General features: G+C 45.5%; 1 protein-coding gene across 4 annotated transcripts in view; it reads left to right on the top strand.

Moving 5' to 3' along the window:
- The window catches only part of CA10 (carbonic anhydrase 10), a 336993-nt gene that overhangs the window by 133184 nt on the left and 180403 nt on the right, over window positions 1-23406 (top strand). For all 4 annotated transcript variants that reach the window (XM_083727791.1, XM_083727792.1, XM_083727793.1 and 1 more), the window contains one exon: window positions 6776-6918. In XM_083727791.1, the coding sequence (XP_083583917.1) occupies window positions 6776-6918 (143 nt within the window). The remainder of the gene's footprint in view (window positions 1-6775; window positions 6919-23406) is intronic.

The raw sequence follows: 23406 nt of genomic DNA, 5'->3' as shown, positions 1-23406 counted from the left end.
GAGAATATGCACACATATACACAGAGATTCTAGCAGCTTCTTCAAGAACATAGAGACTATAGCAACTATAATGTCCAGGTCCCTTGGATGCACCATACAATTTGCCTTAGCAACTGTAGCGCCTGAGACCTTAGACATGGAAAAAGGATGCTCCCAGCCATTCCCACTACCTCCAGCTGATGGGGGCAGGAGTAAGGAGAGGTGAGGGTCTGTTGTTTGGAGGCCATATACGCTGCTCAAAGTTCATGATGCACCCAAGATACTAAGGCATAATGGGACTTGCACAACAGTTTCTGTGAGTCCTGGCTCTTTAGGGCATGACTGAACTTTCTACACTGTACTGTCCTCTGCTAAGTGCAGGGTTGGAGATGACTTGTTCTTTGCCATACTCCCTCTGATGTTATCAAGACCCATTCTTAATTTTATCCAGGAGGTCTGGAGGATTATAGTTTGAATGCCTAGTGAAGAAGCAACCACCACATGATTGGTGCAAGTTTGTAATGAGCTGAGGTGTGTGGTTTGGTTATTCTGTGCCAATCCGAGTATTCTTGAAAGGTTTTCTTTTCCTCCTCCACCTCTTTCTTGTATTAATAGTGATCAGAACTGAATATCTTCTGTTGGCGAGTGGACTGTACAAAATGTCAAATTTCCTGTTCTTTAATCTTACTACCATACGCATTTCTCCGGTGTTTGTAGAGAGATGGAAACAGTGAAGGCCTTTCAAATGTGAATGCTTCACTCACCTCTTTGATGTTACACATCCCATTTGCCAGCTATTGACGCTAATGTGTTTTGCATTAGTGCTATATAGTATGAAAGGTCCTGTCTCTGTCACCTGCGTGTTGAAAGCGTTGGGTGGAATTTGCTGACTGAAATGCAGCTGAAGGCTAGTTGTGGCCTCAGCTGCAACCCTCTGAACAGCTACTTGGGAGGAAAACCCAACGATATCAGTAAGAGTTATTTATGAGTAAACAAGAACTTCACAGCCCATTGGAGCTGATGAAACAAGTTCATCGCATCTAACGTAAGTCACATTGCTTTTAATCGGACTGCCTAGATCATAGTAAGCATCCATAATGCATCCCAACCACTCATAGTCTACAGAGGGCCTCTGTCTAGACTGAAATGCTTGTTAGTTCATGTGAAGCATTGAGTGGGCCTGGGATTGAAGCCATGTAGAATAAGTAATATCTAGCCTGATGGCATGCAGCTGGTATTTTGTGTGGAAGATTCACATTCATGTGGAAGAAAATTTGTCTTTATATGTAGCGCTGTGGTCTAACCCACTGAGCCTCTTGGGCTTGCCAATCAGAAGGTTGGCGGTTCGAGTCCCAGCGCTGGGGTGAGCTCCCATTGTTCTGTCCCAGCTCCTGCCAACCTAGCAGTTCGAAAGCACGCCAGTACAAGTAGATAAATAGGTACCAATGTGACAGGAAGATAAACGGTGTTTCCGTGTGCTCTGTTTTACATCACGGTGTTCTGTTGTGCCAGAAGTGGTTCAGTCATGCTGACCACGTGACCCGAAAACTGTCTGTGGACAAACGCCAGCTCCCTTGGCCTGAAAGCGAGATGAGCGTTGCAGCCCATAATCACCTTTCACTGGACTTAACCATCCAAGTGGTCCTTTACCTTTACAGTGGCACCTTGGTTCTCAAACTTAATCTGTTCTGGAAGTCCGTTCCAAAACCAAAGCATTCCAAAACCAAGGCACGCTTTCCCATAGAAAGTAATACAAAATGGATTAATCCGTTTCAGACTTTTAAAAACAACCCCCAGAACTGCAATCTAACATGAATTTTACTATCTGACAAGACCATTGAGCCATAAAATGAAAGCAATAAACAATGTACTGCAGTCACACAATCAAGCAAGTAGTAGCTGAACTGGGTTCCACACAGTCGCAAAAACAAAACAAAAAGAGTCTCAAAAACAAAAACATAACATAAATAGCAAAAACAGACCTCAGCATAACACTCAAAACGGAAGTGTGGCACTCAAATCCTAAGCGTACCACTCAAAACGGAGCACGTTCGGCTTCTGAAAAAGGTTCGCAAACTGGAACACTTACTTCCGGGTTTGCAGTGTTTGGGTTCCAAGTTGTTTGAGTACCATGGCATTTGAGAACCAAGGTATCATTGTAATAATGTATGAACTGCCATCCAGTCACATTATTTGCTGGGCTACCATTTCCTGTGTTGAACATTAGCATGATAAACTAAATAAGCAATCTTCCAGTTTCTTACCCACTCTACTTCCTGCTCAGGGAGGAAGGGGGGGGGGGGAGAATCTAACCAGTAATGGGTAGTGTGGGAGGGGCAAAGTTCAGATTGGTGCTGCCACCACACCTGCCAAACTCCCCAAATATTGCAGGGCCGTTTTCCAACCAAGCAAAGTGTACCAAAAAATGCATATGCTGGCCTAAAGTGTGAGGGGGAAAATGTGCATGTTACTGAGAATGCATTATATTGGGGGAAATCACTATGCAAAAATGCCTATACTGTATTAGGAGAACTTCACACTAAAATGCATTTTTTTATGCAGACTTCTTAAAAAAAATAAAAAATAAGTTGCAAACTGATGTGGAAATGTGGAGAACTCAACTTGAGCTTGGAAAAAATAGAAACTCTGAGAGATTTCTCTATCCCCAGCCACCATTCAACCTCCTGTTTTGCTTACCTGCTTAGGATTGCAAAAGTTTAAGTGTGTGAATATAAATAAAGCACTTGGTAGAGCAACCAACCTCTTTGTCTAAAAATGCATATTCTGCCTCCATTTGTAAAAAAAAAGGGCAGCTTCCAACACATAATTAGAAAACTATGGTAACCCATAAATCTAAGAAGCCAGCTTGAAATCGTTTTAACTGAAGATGATGGGGACTGGACCTGAGCTATGATAATCAGACATGTTTTCAGATTAGTTTATGAACACTTTGAAGCATGTCTGAGGACATGGGAGTGGCAAATCTGTGCGGTCATTTTTAACACCTCCAGCTTTTTCCATGAGATCAATGATATCCTTTAAGCCACAGACTGATGTTCAGCGCTAGTGACACAGCCACCTTTGTTGGATCTCTGCTGCTTCAGCAAACACCGCGACAATCCCTCTGCTCACCTGCTGCTTCTGTCATCGGGAGGGGAGAGAGAGAGACAGAAGGCTCAGCGCAGCAACACAAGGGAAAGGAAGTGAAGCTGGAAATTAAATTTTCAGGCATTATGAGTGCAAGTGGAAGAACAGAGCAGATGAATTTATCTGTGGGGGAGATGCACACAGCAAACTGAAGGCTCAGCAGAATAACCTTCCTCCCGCCCCTTGTCCTTTGAAAATCCCCCTGTTGGGTTTATCGTTTGACTATGTCAAAGGTTAGCTTGACATAGCGTGTCCTAAGTTGTTTGTGCCTACTATGCCAAAGCTCTTGCTTGAAAGTAGCCTTCTGTAGCTGAAATGTTAGCTTCAGGCCCCTTCTACAACACAGGCACTAATCACATAGATGACAGTTGAGGAGGAGATACAAATAATCAGCATGGCAGCCTCAAGAGGTTATTGCAGAGACTGGGCATAATAGGTCCGGTAAACCAGGAACCACCTTATACAGAGCTTCAGGGTGACTGTCAGGCCAGCTGTCAAATCTAATAAATGAATATTGTGGTTCGAGGACCCGACCCCCGCAATGTGGAAAGAATACACAAGGACATGTGATATAAGGTTAATGGGCAAGGAAAGGCCACAACTTTATTGATTACAGCAGTGAAAAGGTATTGGCTTAGGCATTGGATTTCTGAAACAAGGGGGTTAATTCACCAGTAGGTGGAGCCTGTTGATGTTAATCCAACTATAGGCTGTCCCCTGATGTCACCGAGGGTCGTGCCATGGCCTCCCGCCAAGCAGGTATCAGACAGAATACACGACCGCCAGATTCCTTTAACGGAATACCCAAAAATTGAATGCATAGGCGATGGCCACACCTAGCACTTCGACACAGCACAACACATTATTCCAATGCCTAACCTACCCACCAATACCACAAAAGTTGTGACGATTGCTACGAGGTAGGCGAAAAAACCAAAAAGGCCTAATGCCAAATGGAAAAAACTCCTACCAGGCCCCCTAGACAACCAGGGCGACCAACCTAAGGTCCATAGCAAGGCCAATGACCTAAGCCCTAACTAAAAGGGAGTGGAGGGCGGGTGACTCGCGACGAGAGGACGAAGAATGAGGCCGGGCAGAGGCTGGCGCCGCAGCAAAAAGGCTGCTGAACACGCCCCCCCCTCAGGCACCTGGTTGGATGCCTGCTGAGGGGCGTGGGCGCCAGCCAGGTGAGGTGGAGGCAAGGGGCTAACGCCCCCTGCTAGGGGCGGTGCTCGGGCTCCCGCCCACAACCACTCCCCTGTCTTGCAGGGAGGAGAGTCTTTTCAGCCAGACAGTTTCTTCTTCCACCAGGACCTTTGCAAGACCAATTGTCCAGTAGAAATCAACTGCATCAACTGCAAGTTCTTACACAAGTCCTATTGATCTCCCTGCCCCAGCTTTCCCCCATTTTTGTGTTTTTAAAGGTGTATCATTGAATGCTTATCAATGTGAGCCCCTATGACAGGCTTCCTCAGCCTTGGCCCTCCAGATATTTTTTGGCCTACAACTCCCATGATCCCTAGCTAGCAGGACCAGTGGTCAGGGATGCTAGGAGTTGTAGTCTCAACACATTGGGAGGGCCGAGGCTGAGGAAGCCTGCCCTACGAGGACTATAGTTGGAAAAGAGAGAGAAATCTATGAAATAAATAATAGCAACCAGCACCCTTCCAGCCCCCTCAGTGACATCATGGCAACATTGACAATGATGAATACGTGCCCATGTTACCTGTCAGGGCTGATTGCTACAGCCACAGTCATTAGGAGACCTCTTTCTGAACGCAGAATCATAGAATTGTAGGGTTGGAAGGTACCCTTAGGATCATCTAGTCCAACCCCCTGCAATGCAGGAATATGCAGCTTGTCCCAAATGGGGATCAAACCTGCGACTTTGGTGTTCTTAGCACCGCACTCTAACCAGCTAAGCTATCCAGGCTTCATGTAATTGCTGTTTCACGGGCTGCTGTGCAAAGTGTACAAGGCAACCTGTTACTTAAAGGTAAAGGTAAAGGTACCCCTGCCCGTACGGGCCAGTCTTGCCAGACTCTGGGGTTGTGCGCCCATCTCACTCAAGAGGCCAGGGGCCAGCGCTGTCCGAAGACACTACCGGGTCACGTGGCCAGTGTGACATCACTGCTCTGGCGAGCCAGAGCTGCACACGGAAACGCCGTTTACCTTCCCGCTAGAAAGCGGTCCCTATTTATCTACTTGCACCCGAGGGTGCTTTCGAACTGCTAGGTTGGCAGGCGCTGGGACCGAGCAACGGGAGCGCACCCCGCCGCGGGGATTCGAACCGCCGACCTTTCGATCGGCAAGCCCTAGGCGTTGAGGCTTTTACCCACAGCGCCACCTGTTACTTAGTAGCTAACAAAACAGCATTAAGTATTTTTTTTATTTCAGGGTGTGCCTTCTGTACTGTCTGCACCGGAATAATAATAATAATAATAATAATAATAATAATAATAATAATATTTATACCCTGCCCATCAGGCCGGGTCTCCCCAGCCACTCTGGGCAGGTTCCAATAGGATATTAAAAACACAATAAAAGATCAAACATTCAAAACTTCCCTAGACAGAGCTGCCTTCAAAAAGCACTGGTTCCTTTTTCTTTAGAGGGGGGATACATTCTGCAAAATCGCATGGGATTATCTAAGAGTTCTCTGCAGTTCCCTGCTTTCTAAAGTGCAAATAACCACAGCAGTGGCGTAGCGTGGGGGGTGCAGGGGGGCCGGCCGCACCGGGCGCAACATCTGGGGGTTAGGGTTAGGGGGCGCAAATCCACGGGTTAGAGGGTGCAAATTACTTGCCTTGCCCCGGGTGCTGACAACCCACGCTACGCCACTGAACCACAGTGTCTGTAGTAGTTACAGGCACCCTGGGAAAGGAAAGCGAGAGAAACAACCACCACTCGAGAAAACAATCAAGGATCTTGAGTATTGGGAGCCAGCCAAACCCTTGGCTGGCGGCAGAGGGATTTGATGGAGCATTGTAGCCATTGCCGCTCTAGCAGATTCTGTGCTGAACAACCCCTATCCCTTCCCCTGAAACATCTAGTTCAAGCTACCCCCTGTGATGATGGCACCAGTGATAACTTCTGCCTGCCCACCATTTGCTTGGGTACATTGGTGGGCTCCTCACAGGCCGGACTTTTCCGCTGACAGTGGAGCTTCCTCAGTGGCAGAGGCCCACCCTATCCAAGCACCCTCTAGTGTGGAGGATTGGAGGTTCAGATTGCACCTCTTGGCTTCTTTAAAAGATTCTACAGTGGTACCTCGGGTTAAGAACTTAATTCGTTCTGGAGGTCCGTTCTTAACCTGAAACTGTTCTTAACCTGAAGCACCACTTTCGGTAATGGGTCCTCCCACTGCCGCTGCGCCACCCCCACACAATTTCTGTTCTCATCCTGAAGCAAAGTTCTTAACCTGAGGTACTATTTCTGGGTTAGCAGAGTCTGAAACCTGAAGCGTCTGTAATCTGAAGCATCTGTAACCCGAGGTACCTCTGTATTAATTTTTGATCCTTCCTTATTTTAACTTTTCACAGTGATTGTTCGTATGGGATGCACAATATCAGTAGTGCTTGCATTGACTTCCTCTGCCCTGTTCCCAGAACCATTTCTTTAAACTTCCTTCCCTTTTCTTTCGTTACAGTTCCTTCATTTTGGGGCCTGGTGAATTCCGCCTGGAATCTTTGTTCTGTTGGGAAAAGGCAATCACCGGTCAACATAGAAACCAGCCATATGATATTCGACCCCTTCCTCACCCCTCTTCGCATAAACACAGGGGGCAGAAAGGTAAGATTCTAGCCATGGCTTCCGCGCTTGAAAAAAATTGCAACAGCTGTTTCACATTGGCATCTTTCCATATGTATGACAATGCTTTCAGCATCAGATGGGATCTCGAACTGAGGGCTCAGCCAGACCTGCACTTGTCCCATACCTAGAAAGCATGGGACCAAGCAGTTTGCCTTTGCCCCGCTGCTTTCCCCAAGAAATCCTGCTCTTTAGTGATAAATTGGAGCAAACATCATTCCAGAAAAAACCCGGTTGACATTTGCACTGATTCAGCGGTTAATATTGGGTTTTCCCAGAGGGAAGCAGCAGAGCAATGACAAGCCTGGAAGAACACTCTTGTAGCTACTGTACATTTTATCCTTCCCGTTTTCAAAACCACGCACACTTATGTTGTGCTGCATATATCTTTCTGATTACGTGCTTTAATGTGTACTATTCTTAATACAGGAAAGTTGTTCTTAATATTTGGAGACTTCTGCATAAGATGAGTTCTAACTTTAGTCTTATTAATGTTGTTTAAGTGTTGTACTCAGAGGTGCCTGGTCTTGTTGGTATGCTTCATAAAGTTTTAACAGTGTAGGCTACTAGCAGAGAATTCTGTCCCTTGCATTTTTCTCCACGCTCTAAAATCTTTAATGAATTGGGGATAGCTCTGAAGTGAAGTCCCCTCGCGGAGTTTGTTGCCTCTTTGTGGCCAAAGGAGCTCCACTACCAGTGATGGTTGCACACAGGGACAGCAAAGAAGAGCAAAGTGCAATAGACATTGTATTTTATTTTATTTTTTATTTTTTTTTGTGTGTGTGTGTGTGTGTGTGTGTGTGTGGCATGAGAGGAAAGCACTTCTCGTATTGCCTAGGCACCACTGCCTTTATAGTGGTGTGGCCTGCTTTTGTTCGTTATATGATCCCTGACTAGCTAGTATCTCGTTGTGCCTATGGATAGCCATAAAAAAGCAAAAAAACACCAGTATGTTTGGAAGGACTGAGGGCAGTTCCCCATTTCTGCTTCGAAAATTCAGTTGATCCCATTTAAGAACAACTTAAGGCAGTGATGGCCAAACTTGGCCCTCCAGCTGTTTTGGGACTACAACTCCCACCATCCCTAGCTAACAGGACCAGTGGTCAGGGATGGTGCAAATTGTAGTCCCAAAACAGCTGGAGAGCCAAGTTTGGCCATCACTGACTTAAGGGAAGCTTTTACATGCGTGTTCAACACATCATTGCTGTATCATCAAGTACTGGTAATAACTTCTATGTGTGCAACGATCACCACAGATCCAACAAACAGCACCGTGAGTCACTCTCACATCGCCTGACAACACCTTTTGCCCCATGCTTTTCAATTAAAGCACTTCATGTATTCCGTTTGGTGGCCAGTCATTGAGTGGTTAGACCCAGAGCAATGAATGTGTCTGCGTGGATCAGTTTTTAAGCATTGGCTTTGTTGTGTCCTATAATGGGGCACCCAAAGGAGACTTGAATTCCTCATGTTGTGGAAGGGGTTTTCACTTTGATGCTGCTGCGTGCTTAAGATGAGGTAGCTAAGGTTGCTTGGAAGGTCACTTCTTGCACTCTTAGAAGCAAGTCGAGCACGTCTTTTGCATATTGTAGGAAAGTCAATGGCCAAGCTGATGTGCCTCTTTAAGTGTTGTCCGAACTCTATGGGTAGGACACACCTCTGCTTTATTCTGCATCATCAACTACCCCCGGGAGCAACACGCACCCAACCAATGGGAAAGGTCTGAAAGGCTACAGTGTCTCAGGAGCCCAGTTATGTCGCTCCTTGCCTGCCCAAGCCAGCATCTCCTCATCCCTTTTTGGATAACCTCCCTTGTGGAGGGTTCCCCCAGCCTCTTCTCCCCTCTCATTGAGGTGGACACTGCAGCATCTGCTAGTCTCTGAGCCGCCACCCTCTGCCCCAAAGAGAGTTGCCTCCTCATGTTGTCCCACGGGGGCCTAGGAAGATGATGCCTCCGGTCTTAGCGGCCCAACAGAAACAGACAAAGGGGGCTGAACATGAGGCTGTCAGCTTACTCGCCTCAGGAGGCAGCAGCAGAGGGCGCTGCTGGGCCTGCATGGCAGAGAGACTCCCCTTTGGTGTCAGGTGCTCAGCTCCCAGGCAGGCCTTGTATGCAGTGAGCACAAAACAGCTCACTGCCCCGCCTCCCACTTGTCTGCCTGTTCCCAACAGCAAGGGCTGGGCTCCCTCAGCCGCTCGCTTGCTTGCTTGCTTGCTTGCTTGCTTGCTTGCTTTCTCTGAGGCCACCTTAGCTCCTGGCAATCAGAGGCCCTTGGCTAGGGGTGCCTACCTGAATAAAATAGGGGGAGCAGGTAAGTCCCACCCACATAATTGATCACGTGATGAGGTCACACACACCATTGGAATGGCAATGCCCATCAACTTGGGGGTGCCTCCTCAAATACATTATTGGGGGGCAAAAACCCCTTGGCACCTAGGAGTTGGCTCTTATGCCCCTGGCCAACCACAGAGGCACCGTTCACCTGGGGAGCTTGTAGCCAGGGCCGCTGCAACAAATAGGCTTGCGAGCCTCCAATAGGCAGAGATGCAAGAGGGCAAGAGAGGAGGGAGGGAGGGAGGGAGGGAGGGAGGGAGGGAGGGAGGGAGGAAGGAAGGCAGGCAGGCAGGCAGGCAGGCAGCTGGTGCTGCCTGAAGCTTACCTGATTGTCATTCAAGGTGCCACAGGCTGCCGTGGTGCACTAGTTGAAAACCACTGATCTAACTTATAGTAGGAGTTACCACCCAGTGCCCACAGGCACCACGATGTCCATGGGCAAGGTCCCCAGTCTCTGAGCTAGTGAAATGCTTTAATACACAACAATAGGGAGTGGGGAATGAGAAAACAGGTGCAGCGTTTGGGATTTTCCCCCTTGTGCCATCAACCTGCAAGCATTTCAGATGATGTCATGGAACCATCCCTCCATTATTTACTCTATAGCTTCCTTTTTATTACAAAGAGCCTCTCCAGCTCCTCGAGACAGTGTGTCACTAGAACACCTAATTGGATTCCAAGACCTGAAATATCAGCTTGAGATACTTAATGAGTTTACATGCAGATGAATTGCCCCAGAAGGAATGCAAGTATCGGAAGAAACCCCACATGCTGCAATTTTCTCATAATAAGGCTGCCTTTGTCTTTTGATTATATGTATTTAAAAAGAAATCAACAAGAAGCCCATTTGCAGATAAACTCTCCCTTCTAATTGAAAATTCAGGCTCTCATTAATTTACGCAGTGCATCCTCTTGTTCTTCACAAACAAGCAAAAGAAAAATAATCCTGCTTTTTGCATTTTTCCCTTGATGCTCACAACACATAAGCACCACTGGAGCAAAACAAAAGAATTTATTAAGAGGCGAGTACAGGCTCATGTCAATCAGACAACGAACACCACAGCTCCTTATGTCCAAAATGACTTAAGTGCCTGACATAGCACTTTCTTTTAAAAACACTAAAATTGCTGCTAATTTGTTCATAGGGAGTGAAAATTGCATTAAGGAAAAGTTGTCAGCCTGGTGTCCTATAGAAGACACAAAGCCTACACCTGGATTACTAGATATGCCCTTTGCAATTTGAATCCTATTGCTCATATTGCTGGGCCCTTGCTCAGGGACAGTACCTATAACATTGTTGTTTCTTGTTGTTTAGTTGTGTCCGACTTTTTGTGACCCCCTGGACCAGAGCACGCCAGGCACTTCTGTCTTCCACTGCCTCCCGCAGTTTGGTCAAACTCATGCTGGTAGCTTCCAGAACACTATCCAACCATCTCGTCCTCTGTCGTCCCCTTCTCCCTGTGCCCTCCATCTTTCCCAACATCAGGGTCTTTTTCAGGGAGTCTTCTCTTCTCATGAGGTGGCCAAAGTATTGAAGCCTCAGCTTCAGAATCTGTCCTTCCAATGATCACTCAGGGCTGATTTCCTTCAGAATGGATAGGTTTGATCTTCTTGCAGTTCACGGGATTCGCAAGAGTCTCCTCCATCACCATAATTCAAAGGCATCAATTCTTCGGCGATCAGCCTTCTTCATGGTCCAGCTCTCACTTCCATACATCACTACTGGGAAAACCATAGCTTTTACTATACAGACCTTTGTTGGCAAGGTGGTGTCTCTATAGCATTAGGTGTGTTTATTATATGCTTTAATTGTGCATTAGGCTTAGAAACATGCTGTATAGCAAGTCAGATCATCGGTCTGAGCACATTGCATGCAAAATATCTCCAATTCAGACCCCGACAACTCCAGGTATAACTGAGAAAGACTTCCTGAAACCCTGGAGAGCCTTGGCTAGTCAGCACAGATAATATTGAACTAGATGGATCAATGTTCCTAACTGATTCCCGAAGTCATATCTCTGGGTAATTTAGCATTATCCACTTTTTTCAAAATGCCTTATATCACATAATATTTAACCTATAAGTTTTCCTGGAGTTGGAACTGCACCAATACACTTCCAGTGGAAGGGATAGCACAATGTGGCAATGGGAATAAAAGTTAATTAATGCATTTAATGTTTTGGATTTTCCAGTCACTTTTGCTGTTTCAGTGTAGTTTAACAGCTTAGTTTGCCATTCTTCTCTGGTCAGGACTCTTTCTTCTTTCCATCTCTAGGCTAGTAGCATCCTTGCTGCTGTTGTCACATACATAAAAAAGTCTTTTCCTTTCCTTTGGAATGTCAATACCTATAATTCCTAATAGAAAAGGCTTCTGGTTCTTTTACAAAAGTTATTTTAAACATTTTTCCCCCCCATTTCATTAGAAGAAGTACAGTTGTACCTCAGGTTAAGTACTTCATTCGTTCCGGAAGTCCATACTTAACCTGAAACTGTTCTTAACCTGAAGCACTACTTTAGCTAATGGGGCCTCCTGCTGTTGCCGTGCTGCTAGAGCACAATTTCTGTTCTCATCCTGAAGCAAAGTTTTTAACCTGAAGCACTATTTCTGGGTTAGCGGAGTCTGTAACCTGAAGCGTTTGTAACCTGAAGTGTATGTAACCCGAGGTACCACTGTACTTTCTCTTAATAGCCCCAGTTATTGCAGCCAATAAGCAATGATGGTGCAGTCTAGTCACATTTCCTCACCCAAGCTCAGGGAATCATTTCTACATCAGCCTGTCTGTCATGGAACTTGGGCATGTCGTAGACCTGAGTTTACAGCAGAGGAGTCTGAGCGTATTCTAGGAGGCCCATGCCAATGTCACCCACTAGGGCTTTAGGTCTTCACCTTTGGACCCTGTGTTTCTGTCCCTCAAGGACTGCTGTCTCATCCGCTAGTATCCTTATATGAGAGTGGGCTTGGCTGCACCTGCATGTTGCTTTTATTTTCACTCTTCTTCCCACAGTTTGCCCCGTTCCTGAAACCTTCTGCTCTACAGAACAGTCTTTACTAGTTCTGCTGCCCATTCTACTAACCATGCCATTATTTCCCCCTCCAGCTGGGAAAATGACCACTGCTTCCCACTCGTGGGACAAGAGAACAGTCTTGAATAGAGACTATTTTAATGAGACCCAAGGAGCCAAATGGGCCTAAGCTCCCAGCCATTGCTGGGAGCCTTTCTTAGCATAATGAATAATCCAGCCTTTGGCTTCACGTATGTTTGGACGGCACCTGCAGTTTGATTGAAATGGTGTCTTCTTTTTCTGCCATCACAAAGAGCCATTCCACCTGATGTGGATGTTTTGAGGCTGAATAAATCAGTTTGCACTGGCCACAGGCTATTATTTAAACTCCGTAATGCTGTGTGGGTAAATGAAAATTATTCAATTGTATCCTTTATAGCTTTCTTTTGAAAGAGCACATTCAAAAAATCGCAATTGCAGAGTCATTTAAAATAATGCTTTTATAAATAATTGGTTCATCCAGCATATGTTGGCACAAAATAATTGCAATACTAGAAGTCTTCTGACTTAAAAGAAGGGATAAGGATAGAGGGAGAGATCGGTCAAATGGATTCTCTGACAGCTAGTTTTGATTCCATGCTGTTCAATCAATTCAGAGTATTACTGGCATTTTTTTTTCTTTCTTCGAGAGTGTAATTTATGACAACTGCCAAGCTATGCTTTGGTGATTACTAAAAGGACAGATACTGGCACGAGCCATATTTCAACACTGCGGGAATATAAAATGAACTGCTAGAAATGGTCCAGGAGGAATGAATAGCAATAAGACATCAGTGTCATCTGAAAACTGATTTGTGATTGATTTTCAGAGGGCTTAATAATCTGAAGCTTTGATGTATAGTGTTTGGAAAGTTATTAAGTTTGATACAAACGTCTGAAAGTTTAACAAATAAAGATGCAAATAATAAATTCATGCTGCAACTTAACTATTATTCATAGGGGCTCCAGGCAATCAACCTTTTGCTAATAGCATGTCTATTGGAAAATAAAGTTTTGTTTAAATTATTATTTTTAAGTCAGTCTTCCCCAACCTGATGCCTTCCAGATGTTTTGTACTACAGTTCCCATCAACCCCAGCTAGGAATGATGGGAGTTGTAATCCAAAACATTTGGAAGGGACCAGCTCAGTTGGTTAGAGGTTGGGGAAAGCTGGTTGAGAGCCAGTGTGGTGTAGTGGTTAACAGCGGTAGTCTCGTAATCTGGTGAATCGGGTTCGATTCCCTACTCCTCCACATGCAGCTGCTGGGTAACCTTGGGCTAGTCACACTTCTCTGAAGTCTCTCAGCCCCACTCACCTCACAGAGTGTTTGTTGTGGGGGAGGAAGGGAAAGGAGATTGTTAGTTGCTTTGAGACTCTTTTGGGTAGTGATAAAGCGGGATATCAAATCCAAACTACTACTACTCTTCTTCTTCTTCTTCTTCTTCTTCTTCTTCTTCTTCTTCTTCTTCTATACCTTCAGCTAAAACAGCATTTCCCAAACCAAACTTTGATCTATAGCTGGTTTTGGACTACAATTTTTATCATCCTTGACCATTGGTCCTGCCTGCTAGGGATGATGGGAGTTGTAGTGCAAAAACAGCTGGAGATCCAAGTTTTGGAAACCCTGAACTAGAACATCACTAATAACTATAACTCGGCACCCAACAGGTCAGTACAATTCTATACAGTACTGTGACTCCTCTTTCTCCAAATATTCCATCTACAGACACAGGAAGTGAACATGTTTTAATAATTACCACATTTTTCCATGTATAAGATGTCCCCATGTATAAGATGGCCCCTCTTTTTTGAGCCCAAAATTAAGAAATAAATAATGGCAACATTCCATGTATAAGACAACCCCCAATTTTTAACTTTAAAAATATGGGGGGGGGGGGATATAGTCTTATACACGGAAAAATACAGTACTTTTTAAAACTTAAGTCTTATACTCCTAATCCAGTCTTTGGGGAACACCAAAGTGGTATGTGCAATAATGATTGCTTATCACTCAAGTGACTTTCAATCGATGCTTAAATAATATTGTGCTGCAATCCTATTTGGACATAAGCATCACTTAGTGCAATGGGTCTAACTTTGGAGTAAACATTCTGAGCAGGTCCTGCATAGCAGTGTGATGTTAGAGGATTTTCCTGTCAAACCATGGTAGCTTCTTGGTAGGCCTAACAAGATGTGAATAACTGCAGGGAGAGAACAGATGTTCCCTAATAAGGCTTCCTCCCATCTTTGACATAATCCAGAGAAAGTCACGCCTGCTTAAATTCTATTGATATCAATGGGAGGAGCGTGCAGAAAAGCGCTCAGGCCCCTTTGCTTCCAGTGGGATGGGTGCATAATCTAGACAGCATCCTTTGCAATCTGAAATTTGCCCATGGTGTGTCAAGTGCATGAGTGCCTATCATTTATTCATCCCTGTATGTGTACCGCTGTCTGCTTTGCTACTTGGTTTTCTTTGTCACTTTGTTTAACAAACAGTGATACTGTAGATTTTGTAAAATCCCTCTTGTTTGTAATGGTTTACAATGAGGACAGATATAAATAACAGACAGATCTTTTTCATCGTGTAATCTAAATCTTTTTAAATGATTTTTATTAATTTTACATATAATCACAATACGTAACATCGTATCCTCTTATTAAATCTCTTGGCTCAACCGAGCCTAAACGACTTCCCTCCTTCCCGCCTAATGGTTTACAAAATTAAATTTTCCATTTTTGCATTTCACTTTCTTTCCTATTCTTGTTGTGTCATTACTTAAAATATTAAATTACTCAAACAGAATAGGTACCGGTAACTAATTCATCTTACAAATCTTCAGATAACGCTGCTAATGGTGTTAATTGCTTACAGTTGTCTTTCAAATATAATATAAATTTTTTCCAATCTTTTTGGAAGACAGTACTTGATCTCGCTGGTTCCGGATTCTCCCCGTCAGTTTTGCCAGTTCTGCAAAGTCCATCATTTTCATCTGCCAGTCTTCTTTTGTTGGTACTTCATGCTGTTTCCATTTCTGAGCTAATAAAATTCTTGCTGCAGACGTTGCATATAAGAACAATTCTTAATCTTGTCTCAGTATCTCTTTCCCCACTACAGTATATCCAGTAAGAAAGCTTCTGGGTTTTTTTTAACAAAAGTGTTTTTAAACATTTTCTTTAACTCATTGTATATCATCTCCCTGAAAGCTTTTACCTTTTACCTCTTTACATGTCTCTTTAAATGGTCTCTTCCAACTCTATGATTCTATGTCCACCACATGTGGCAAAAAGTACCCTCCTTTTCCTTACATTTCCACCAGTCATTTTTTTGTTCTATACATTTTGGCCAGTTTAAATGGTGTTAAATACAGCTTATACATCATTTTCATGACATTTTCTTTAAGCAGACTGCATGCAGGAAAATTGATACCTTCCTTCCATAACCTCTCCCATTCTTCTAACCGTATATTATAACCAACGTGTTTAGCCCAGTGTATCATTACCGATTTTACCTTTTCATCTTCATTATGCCATTCCAATAATAATAATAATAATAATAATAATTTAGTATTTATACCCCGCCCATCTGGCTGAGTTTCCCCAGCCACTCTGGGCGGCTCCCAATCAGTGTTAAAAACAGTACAGCATTACATATTAAAAACTTCCCTGGACAGGGCTGCCTTAAGATGTCTTCTGAATGTCAGGTAATTCTTTATCTCTTTGACATCTGATGGGAGGGCGTTCCACAGGGCGGGCGCCACTACCGAGAAGGCCCTCTGTCTGGTTCCCTGTAGCCTCACTTCTCGCAATGAGGGAACCGCCAGAAGGCCCTCGGCGCTGGATCTCAGTGTCTGGGCTGAACGATGGGGGTGGAGACGCTCCTTCAGGTATACAGGACCGAGGCCGTTTAGGGCTTTAAAGGTCAGCACCAACACTTTGAATCGTGCTCGGAAACGTACTGGGAGCCAGTGCAGATCTCTCAGAACCGGTGTTATGTGGTCCCGGCGGCCACTCCCAGTCACCAGTCTAGCTGCCGCATTCTGGATTAATTGCAGTTTCCGGGTCACCTTCTAAGGTAGCCCCACATAGAGCGCGTTGCAGTAGTCCAAGCGTGAGATAACCAGAGCATGCACAACTCTGGCGAGACAGTCCGCGGGGAGGTAGGGTCTTAGCCTGCGTACCAGGTGGAGCTGGTAGACAGCTGCCCTGGACACAGAGTTAACCTGCGCCTCCATGGACAGCTGTGAGTCCAAAATGACTCCCAGGCTGCGCACCTGGTCCTTCAGGGGCACAGTTACCCTATTCAGGACCAGGGAATCCTCCACACCTGCCCGCCTCCTGTCCCCCAAAAACAGTACTTCTGTCTTGTCAGGATTCAACCTCAATTTGTTAGCCGCCATCCAACCTCCAACCGCCTCCAGGCATTCACACAGGACCTTCACCGCCTTCACTGGTTCTGATTTAAAGGAGAGGTAGAGCTGGGTGTCATCTGCATACTGATGAACACCCAGACCAAACCCCCTGATGATCTCTCCCAGCGGCTTCATATAGATATTAAAAAGCATGGGGGAGAGGACAGAACCCTGAGGCACCCCACAAGTGAGAGCCCAGGGGTCTGAACACTCACCCCCCCCCACTTTCTGGACACGGCCCAGGAGGAAGGAGCGGAACCACTGTATGACAGTGCCCCCAGCTCCCAGCCCCTCTAGACGGTCCAGAAGGATGTTATGGTCAATGGTGTCAAAGGCCGCTGAGAGATCCAGCAGAACTAGGAAACAGCTCTCACCTTTGTCCCTAGCCCGCCGGAGATCATCAACCAGCGCGACCAAGGCAGTTTCAGTCCCATGGTGAGGCCTGAATCCCAATTGGAAGGGATCCAAATGGTCCGTTTCCTCCAGGCATGCTTGGAGTTGTTCAGCAACCACCCGCTCAATCACCTTGCCCAAGAATGGCAGATTTGAGACTGGGCGATAGTTGGCCAAATTGGCCGGGTCTAAAGATGTTTTTTTAAGAAGCGGTTTAATGACCGCCTCTTTCGGCGGGTCTGGGAAGGCTCCCTCACAGAAGGAAGCATTCACCACCCCGCAAAGCCCATCGCCCAGCCCTTCCCGGCTCGCTTTTATCAGCCAGGATGGGCAAGGATCAAGGAAACAGGTGGTCGGTTTCACTCGTCCAAGCAGCCTGTCCACATCCTCGGAGGTAACAGATTGGAATTGATCCCATATAACAGGACCAGACAGAACTCTAGCACTCTCCCGCCCTGGCCCTGCTCCCACAGTGGAGTCTACCTCCTTCTGATCTGAGCGATTTTATCTGCAAAAAACTTTGCAAAAGCATTGCAGGAGATCTTGGGGTCCCTACCAGGCCCCGGTGGTACAGGTGGTTCCGATAAACTGCGAACCACCTGAAAAAGTCTCCTGCTGCTGTTTTCTGCAGATGCAATGGAGGCGGCGAAGAAGGCCCTCTTCGCCGTCGCCATTGCCACTTGGTAGGCTCAATGTTGAGCTCTAACCCGTGTGCGGTCTGATTCAGAATGAGTTTTCCACCACCGGCGCTCTAGCCGTCTCAACGATTGTTTCATCACCCTCAGCTCCGGGGAAAACCACGGGGCTGTCCGGGCTCCATGCAATCGGAGAGGGCGCTTCGGAGCCAGACAGTCAATAGCCCTGGTTAACTCCGCATTCCAGCGTGCCACCAGGGAATCAGCTGAAAGGCCATCAACTTGGGATAAAGCATCTCCTACCACTCTCTGGAAGCCAATTGGATCCATTAAGTGGCGGGGGGCGGACTATCCGAATCGGTCCCACCTCCCTGCGGAGGGGAAGGGTTGCGGAGAAGTCCAGTTGCACCCGGAAGTGATCTGACCATGGCACTTCTTTTGTTTCGCTTTTAGTTAATGTCAGATCACCAACATCTGTAGAGGTAAACACCAAGTCTAAGGCATGTCCGTGGCTATGAGTTGGGCCAGACTTATTCAGGGACAGCCCCATGGAGGCCATGCTTTCCACGAAGTCCCGAGCGGCCCCTTGTAAGGTCGTGTCGGCATGGATGTTAAAATCCCCCAGGACAACCAAGCTAGGTGTCTCCAGGAGCATATCCGCCACGACCTGAAGCAGCTCGGGCAGGGAATCCTTGGTGCAGCGGGGAGGTCGGTACACCAGTAGGAATCCTGTACTGCCCCTATTGCCCAACTTCCAGAACATGCACTCAGAAAACTGGGTCTTCCCAATAACTGGGTCTTCCCAATAATCTAAATCTTTCTAATAATTCAAAATCGAGTTCCAATAATTCTAAATCGAGTTTTCTTTTTAAATCAGTTTAATTCATCTTGGTTACTTCAACAGGTTATATCAAAGCATAGATTCAGGAGAGCACATCAGCATAGACTCTAGGACAGTCATAGAGTCATAAAATGGTGGAGTCATCTAGGTCAACCCCCTGCAATGCAGGAATCTCAACCAAAGCACCCATGATAGACAGCCATCCAACCTCTGCTTAAAAACTCTGATGGAGAGTCCGCAACCTCCCGAGGGAAAGCCTTGCACTGTTGAACAGCTCTTTCTGTCAGAAAGTCCTCTCTGATGTTTAATCAGAATCTCCTTTCTTGAAATTTGAAGCCATTGGTTCAGGTCCTGACCTCCAGAGCAGGAGAAAACAAGCTTGCTCCCATGTGACAGCCCTTGAGATTTTTGAAGATGGTTGTCACACTTCCTTTCAATCTCCCCTTTTCCAAGCTCAACATACCTAGCTCCTTCAACCTCTCCTCATAATAATTACAATAATTTGATTATTGAAGCTCACAGGAAACCAGGGCAAATGAGCTAGAGTTGAGCTGTTGGATTCTGCATTAGCTGAAGTTTGCAGATCATCTTCAGACTTAGCCCCGTGTCGAGTGAGCTAGCAATCCAAGATTTGACATAGCTTGGGCATAGCTACATCTTATGTATACCCACAAGATAACCTAGCTGAACGTTAACACTGCTTACCCATAGCGCATATTGATGTCTGTATTGTGTGGTGTTGGATATGTAAAAGCATCATGTTCTGCCAGCAACGCTACATGAAACGAAGCCAAAGCTGTCACAGAACATAAACTTTGGAAGGGACGCCAAGATGTGTGTGTGCTTTTGGGAAGCTGTGGAATAGTATCCAATTTTAAATGTTCTATTCCGCTGCAAAGCTGTGGTTCTGTGAAATTAACATTTGATTCCTTCCAGTGTCTAATTAATACTTAATACTATACACAGTGCCGAATTTTTGTGTGGAAGACTTCCCAACTCCTCTGTTACTTTTGGGAAAAAAGAAGCTTCTGATAAAGATAGGGTTAAAAAGAAACTTGTCAGTCCTCCTGCCTATCACGTGGCTTCGTTATAACAATCTTCCCTACATATCTTTGTCCATAAAGAATTCAGTTGGCCAGAAAGTCTCTATGGCTTAATGTTGGCTTATTAACCAGGGTCTTGAACAACAATCTGTCGTTGCAGTTTTAACTTGATGGTCTCTGATTTGAAGCAAGACCCTCAAAGCTTGCTTCCAGTCAGTCAGGAGGCCTTCATCCATATCTCAAGTTACCATGGTGATATTTCTTTCTGCAGCAAAACTGGCACTTAACAACCGGCTGGGCAGAAGGTTAAGTAGACCACCAGTATGTGAAACCCAAGCCAATGTAAGGCAGGGCCAACTCATTCTATTCCACCCACCCATTACCCATCTTACTGCTTCTTGCTGAGCTCTACAAGGGGCAATACTGGGATTTAAGGAAGAGGAACAGGCTGATTGTAAGAAGGCAGGAAGGTGGGGGCTGGATGAGGTTGGTGGGAAAGTGCCCCATTTGCCCTAACAGAGAAGCCTTCACAGATAACAACAACAACAACAACAACCAGAATGTCCAGAGATGATCAGAAAGTCCTCTGCTTGTGGGACACTGCAGCATGCAACCACAGATGTTCTCCTTTTTATTTTGCTTCAATTTTTTTTTAATTATAGATTTTTTTGTTTTACAGAAGTAAGTGTAATGTCTCTCATATTTTTTCCATGTAGCATTTTTACAAATCCTTTTCATTTGTTGAGACATTAGGGGGAGAAGGAAAAAAAAGGGGGTGGAGGGAGGGAAGATGGGTGGGGTTGGGTGGCGATGTTTCTGTTATGCTTAATGTATGTAGGGTTTGGTGTTGTAGGGTTTGGTGTCAGCGTTGCTTGTGCTGTTCACTTGTGTTCCTTTGGTGGTGAGAGAGGTTGGGGTTGGCCTAGGGTGTGGTTGTTTGTTTGTGATTGGCTGTGGTGATCTTTGTTTTCGTGTGTGAGTGGGGTGGGTGGGTGTTTTGGATCAGGTTAGCCATATTGATTTGTATGCTGTTGCTGGATTATTGTTGTTGTCTTGTTGGGTTGTGTATGTGATAAAGGGGAGCCATACCGGGGTAAAGGCGTCTTCTTCTGTTTGTCCCCATGTCAGTTTCAGTTTATTGGTTAATTTTTTCTAGCAGGTCTGTTTCCCATACTATTTGGTACCATTGGTCCATGCTTACTCCTGATAGGTCTCTCCAGTGTTTGGTTATGGTGTTTCTGGCTGCTGAAAGTAGGTGGGTTATGAGTTCTTTGTGGTGTAAATGGGCATTGTTGTCTTGGAAGATGTTTAGTAGGGCCAATTCTGGGGTGATGTCTAATACTTGCTGTTCTGCTTATTTTTGAACCTTTCTCCTCATGAGATCCTGTGGCATGCCACTTTCTTTGCCTTCCCTGTGCATATTTGAGCTGTAAATATGGAATAGGAATAGAGCAGTTGGATGAGTAGGAGCCAGTTCCATGTGGTGGAGAATATTGAAAAATGCCTGAAATACAAATCAAGGATAAAGACCTCTGAAGTTTAACAGCCTCGGAGGAGACCAGAAATTTCATAACGAAATCTCTTCTAGCAGCTAGGAGCTGTCAGAATGACAAATAGACTAGTCTTTAATATCAGTTTACATACCAGGGCAGAGGGGGGTGGGGAGAGAAACAAACAATATTTCACACTGCAAAATCTGTAGACATAATGGTTTCCGACTCCTAAGATGACAAAAGTAAAGCGGTCTGTCCAGAAGCTAAGACGAAACTTTATCCAGGATCACAGATAACATTGTCGGAAAATCAATACCTGTTGTAAAGCCCCTGGGTCAATTCTGTCGTTTGTCTTAAGAGTTACTAGCCAGATGTCTGGTTAACCAACAGTTTACTACTTGATGCTCTTATCTCTCAGTGTACCATTTTGTGGTGTTGAGATAGTTTTCTCACTGAATTTCACATTACCTTGTTTGGGATTTTTTTCATGGCGTCTGTGACTAGCTGAGGGACAGAGTTCAACATAGCATCCTAGAGCATTGTCAAAGGTAGATTCGTCTGGGAGATAATGACTGGCCCAAGGTGACCAAATGACCTTCGTTGTTTTGAAACCACTTCTCTCTGTTCTAAACACAGCCATATATCCATTGCAGTGCACTGGCTCTTATGGGACTGGCAATGATATTTTAATTTTTAATACATTTTATTATTCATTTAGGTGGACTCTTATATTTGATTTTACTTGTTAGCTGCATTGACATTAGCGGCATTGATCTAAGGCGTGCTAAAGATGCAATAGAAAAACACAATAAAAAAAGGTTGCATGGAGGTATACTATCACATTATTTAAATGAGAGAAATGAAACAGCCCACTCTTCTGCAAATCTCGCCCATTGCAATTCTGTCCTGCCCCAGGGGGATGTGGCAGGCGGGGGGGGGGGGGGGGCGGATCTCATTAGAAGTCCATGCCTTTGTCTTTTTGGCATCAGCAAAAATCAGTTGCTTGTTCTGTCTGATTCTTTTTCAATTACGCTCAAGGGCTTGATAATGGGGAAAATGTTTACAATACATGGGTCCTTCATTAGACAAAAAGAGCCACTTAGCTTCATGAGGTATAATTGATGTCCTTCCTGCCACTTGTCAGAAAATATTTGGCATCACATGTAGGTGCTATAGAAAGAAGGGATCTGTTTATATGTTTGTGTATTGTGGCTGTTTGCATGTGGTGCTAAACTAGGGAAATGCCAGTTTCCCCTTCCTCTCCTTCCTGATCCCACCCTCTTCCTTTTCCTGCTGGAGCTGAAGCTCACTGCCAGATCACTGGGCTTCCATGCTTCTCTTTCTACCTTCCCAGTGCAGAAGCAGTGTGAACTGCCAGTGGTGGGGCAGGTTGGAGGCAGCAATGCTTTTGAAAAACAAGTTGCTGTCGGAATCAACCTTGTCAGAGGAATTGGCCACTCTCCAGGCACCCGGCTTGAGTTCCTTGTTGACCTCCGTGTCTGCGACTCCCGGCAAGATACAGGCAAGGCCTCTATCGGCGATCCTCCTCAGACGTGAGAAGAACACACCACTCCTTCCCTCTCCTCCCTGCCATCCCCAGGGAGGGGAAAGAGACAGACAGAAATGTATTTACATGCCTTTATTTCTGTCTTTTGCAGCAGTACAAAGAAACATGTCTGCACTCTCTTAACACCAACAGCAGAGAGAGATAGACTCCACCCCTGTACTTCCAGTACAGGTCAGAAGACACACTGAGCTAACATCCGGTGCTCAGTACAGTGAATGGACTGCCCCTTTCTTCCCACGGTACAGTCACAAACATCAACATCCTGTTTGGCTTTCCAGCCAGCTGCAGCTCGCTGCATTGCTCCTTTTTCGTAACAGTTGCTGGGTACCACAGGAAGGGAGACCGCTCTTGGGCTATGGTCCTACCTGAGAGATTCCCACTTTGAGAACAGGATGGTGGACTAAATGGGCCCCTGGCCTGATCTTTTTTCAAAGAGAAGGTGGGGAGGTAGGTGATGATCTTAAGAGAGAAATGCTTGTGCATGCAAATAATATGTCAATAGCATTCAGCATTGTGGTCAACTATCATTGAAAGATACGAAGATCTGAACCTCCTCCTCCTCCTCCTCCTCCTCCTCCTTCTCCTCCTCCTCCTCCTCCTCTGGCAATCACTCATAGCCTAGTAAGATTGCCTTCCATGAACACGGTCTTAACCGTGAGTTCGTAAGTGATAGTGGAAGCCAATTCTGGATCCACACGTCCTTCCACAGTGGGA

Source organism: Podarcis gaigeae, assembly GCF_964106915.1.
Source record: "Podarcis gaigeae genome assembly, chromosome: 2".
NCBI classification, from domain to species: domain Eukaryota; kingdom Metazoa; phylum Chordata; class Lepidosauria; order Squamata; family Lacertidae; genus Podarcis; species Podarcis gaigeae.
This window is presented reverse-complemented; position numbering and strand designations above follow the sequence as displayed.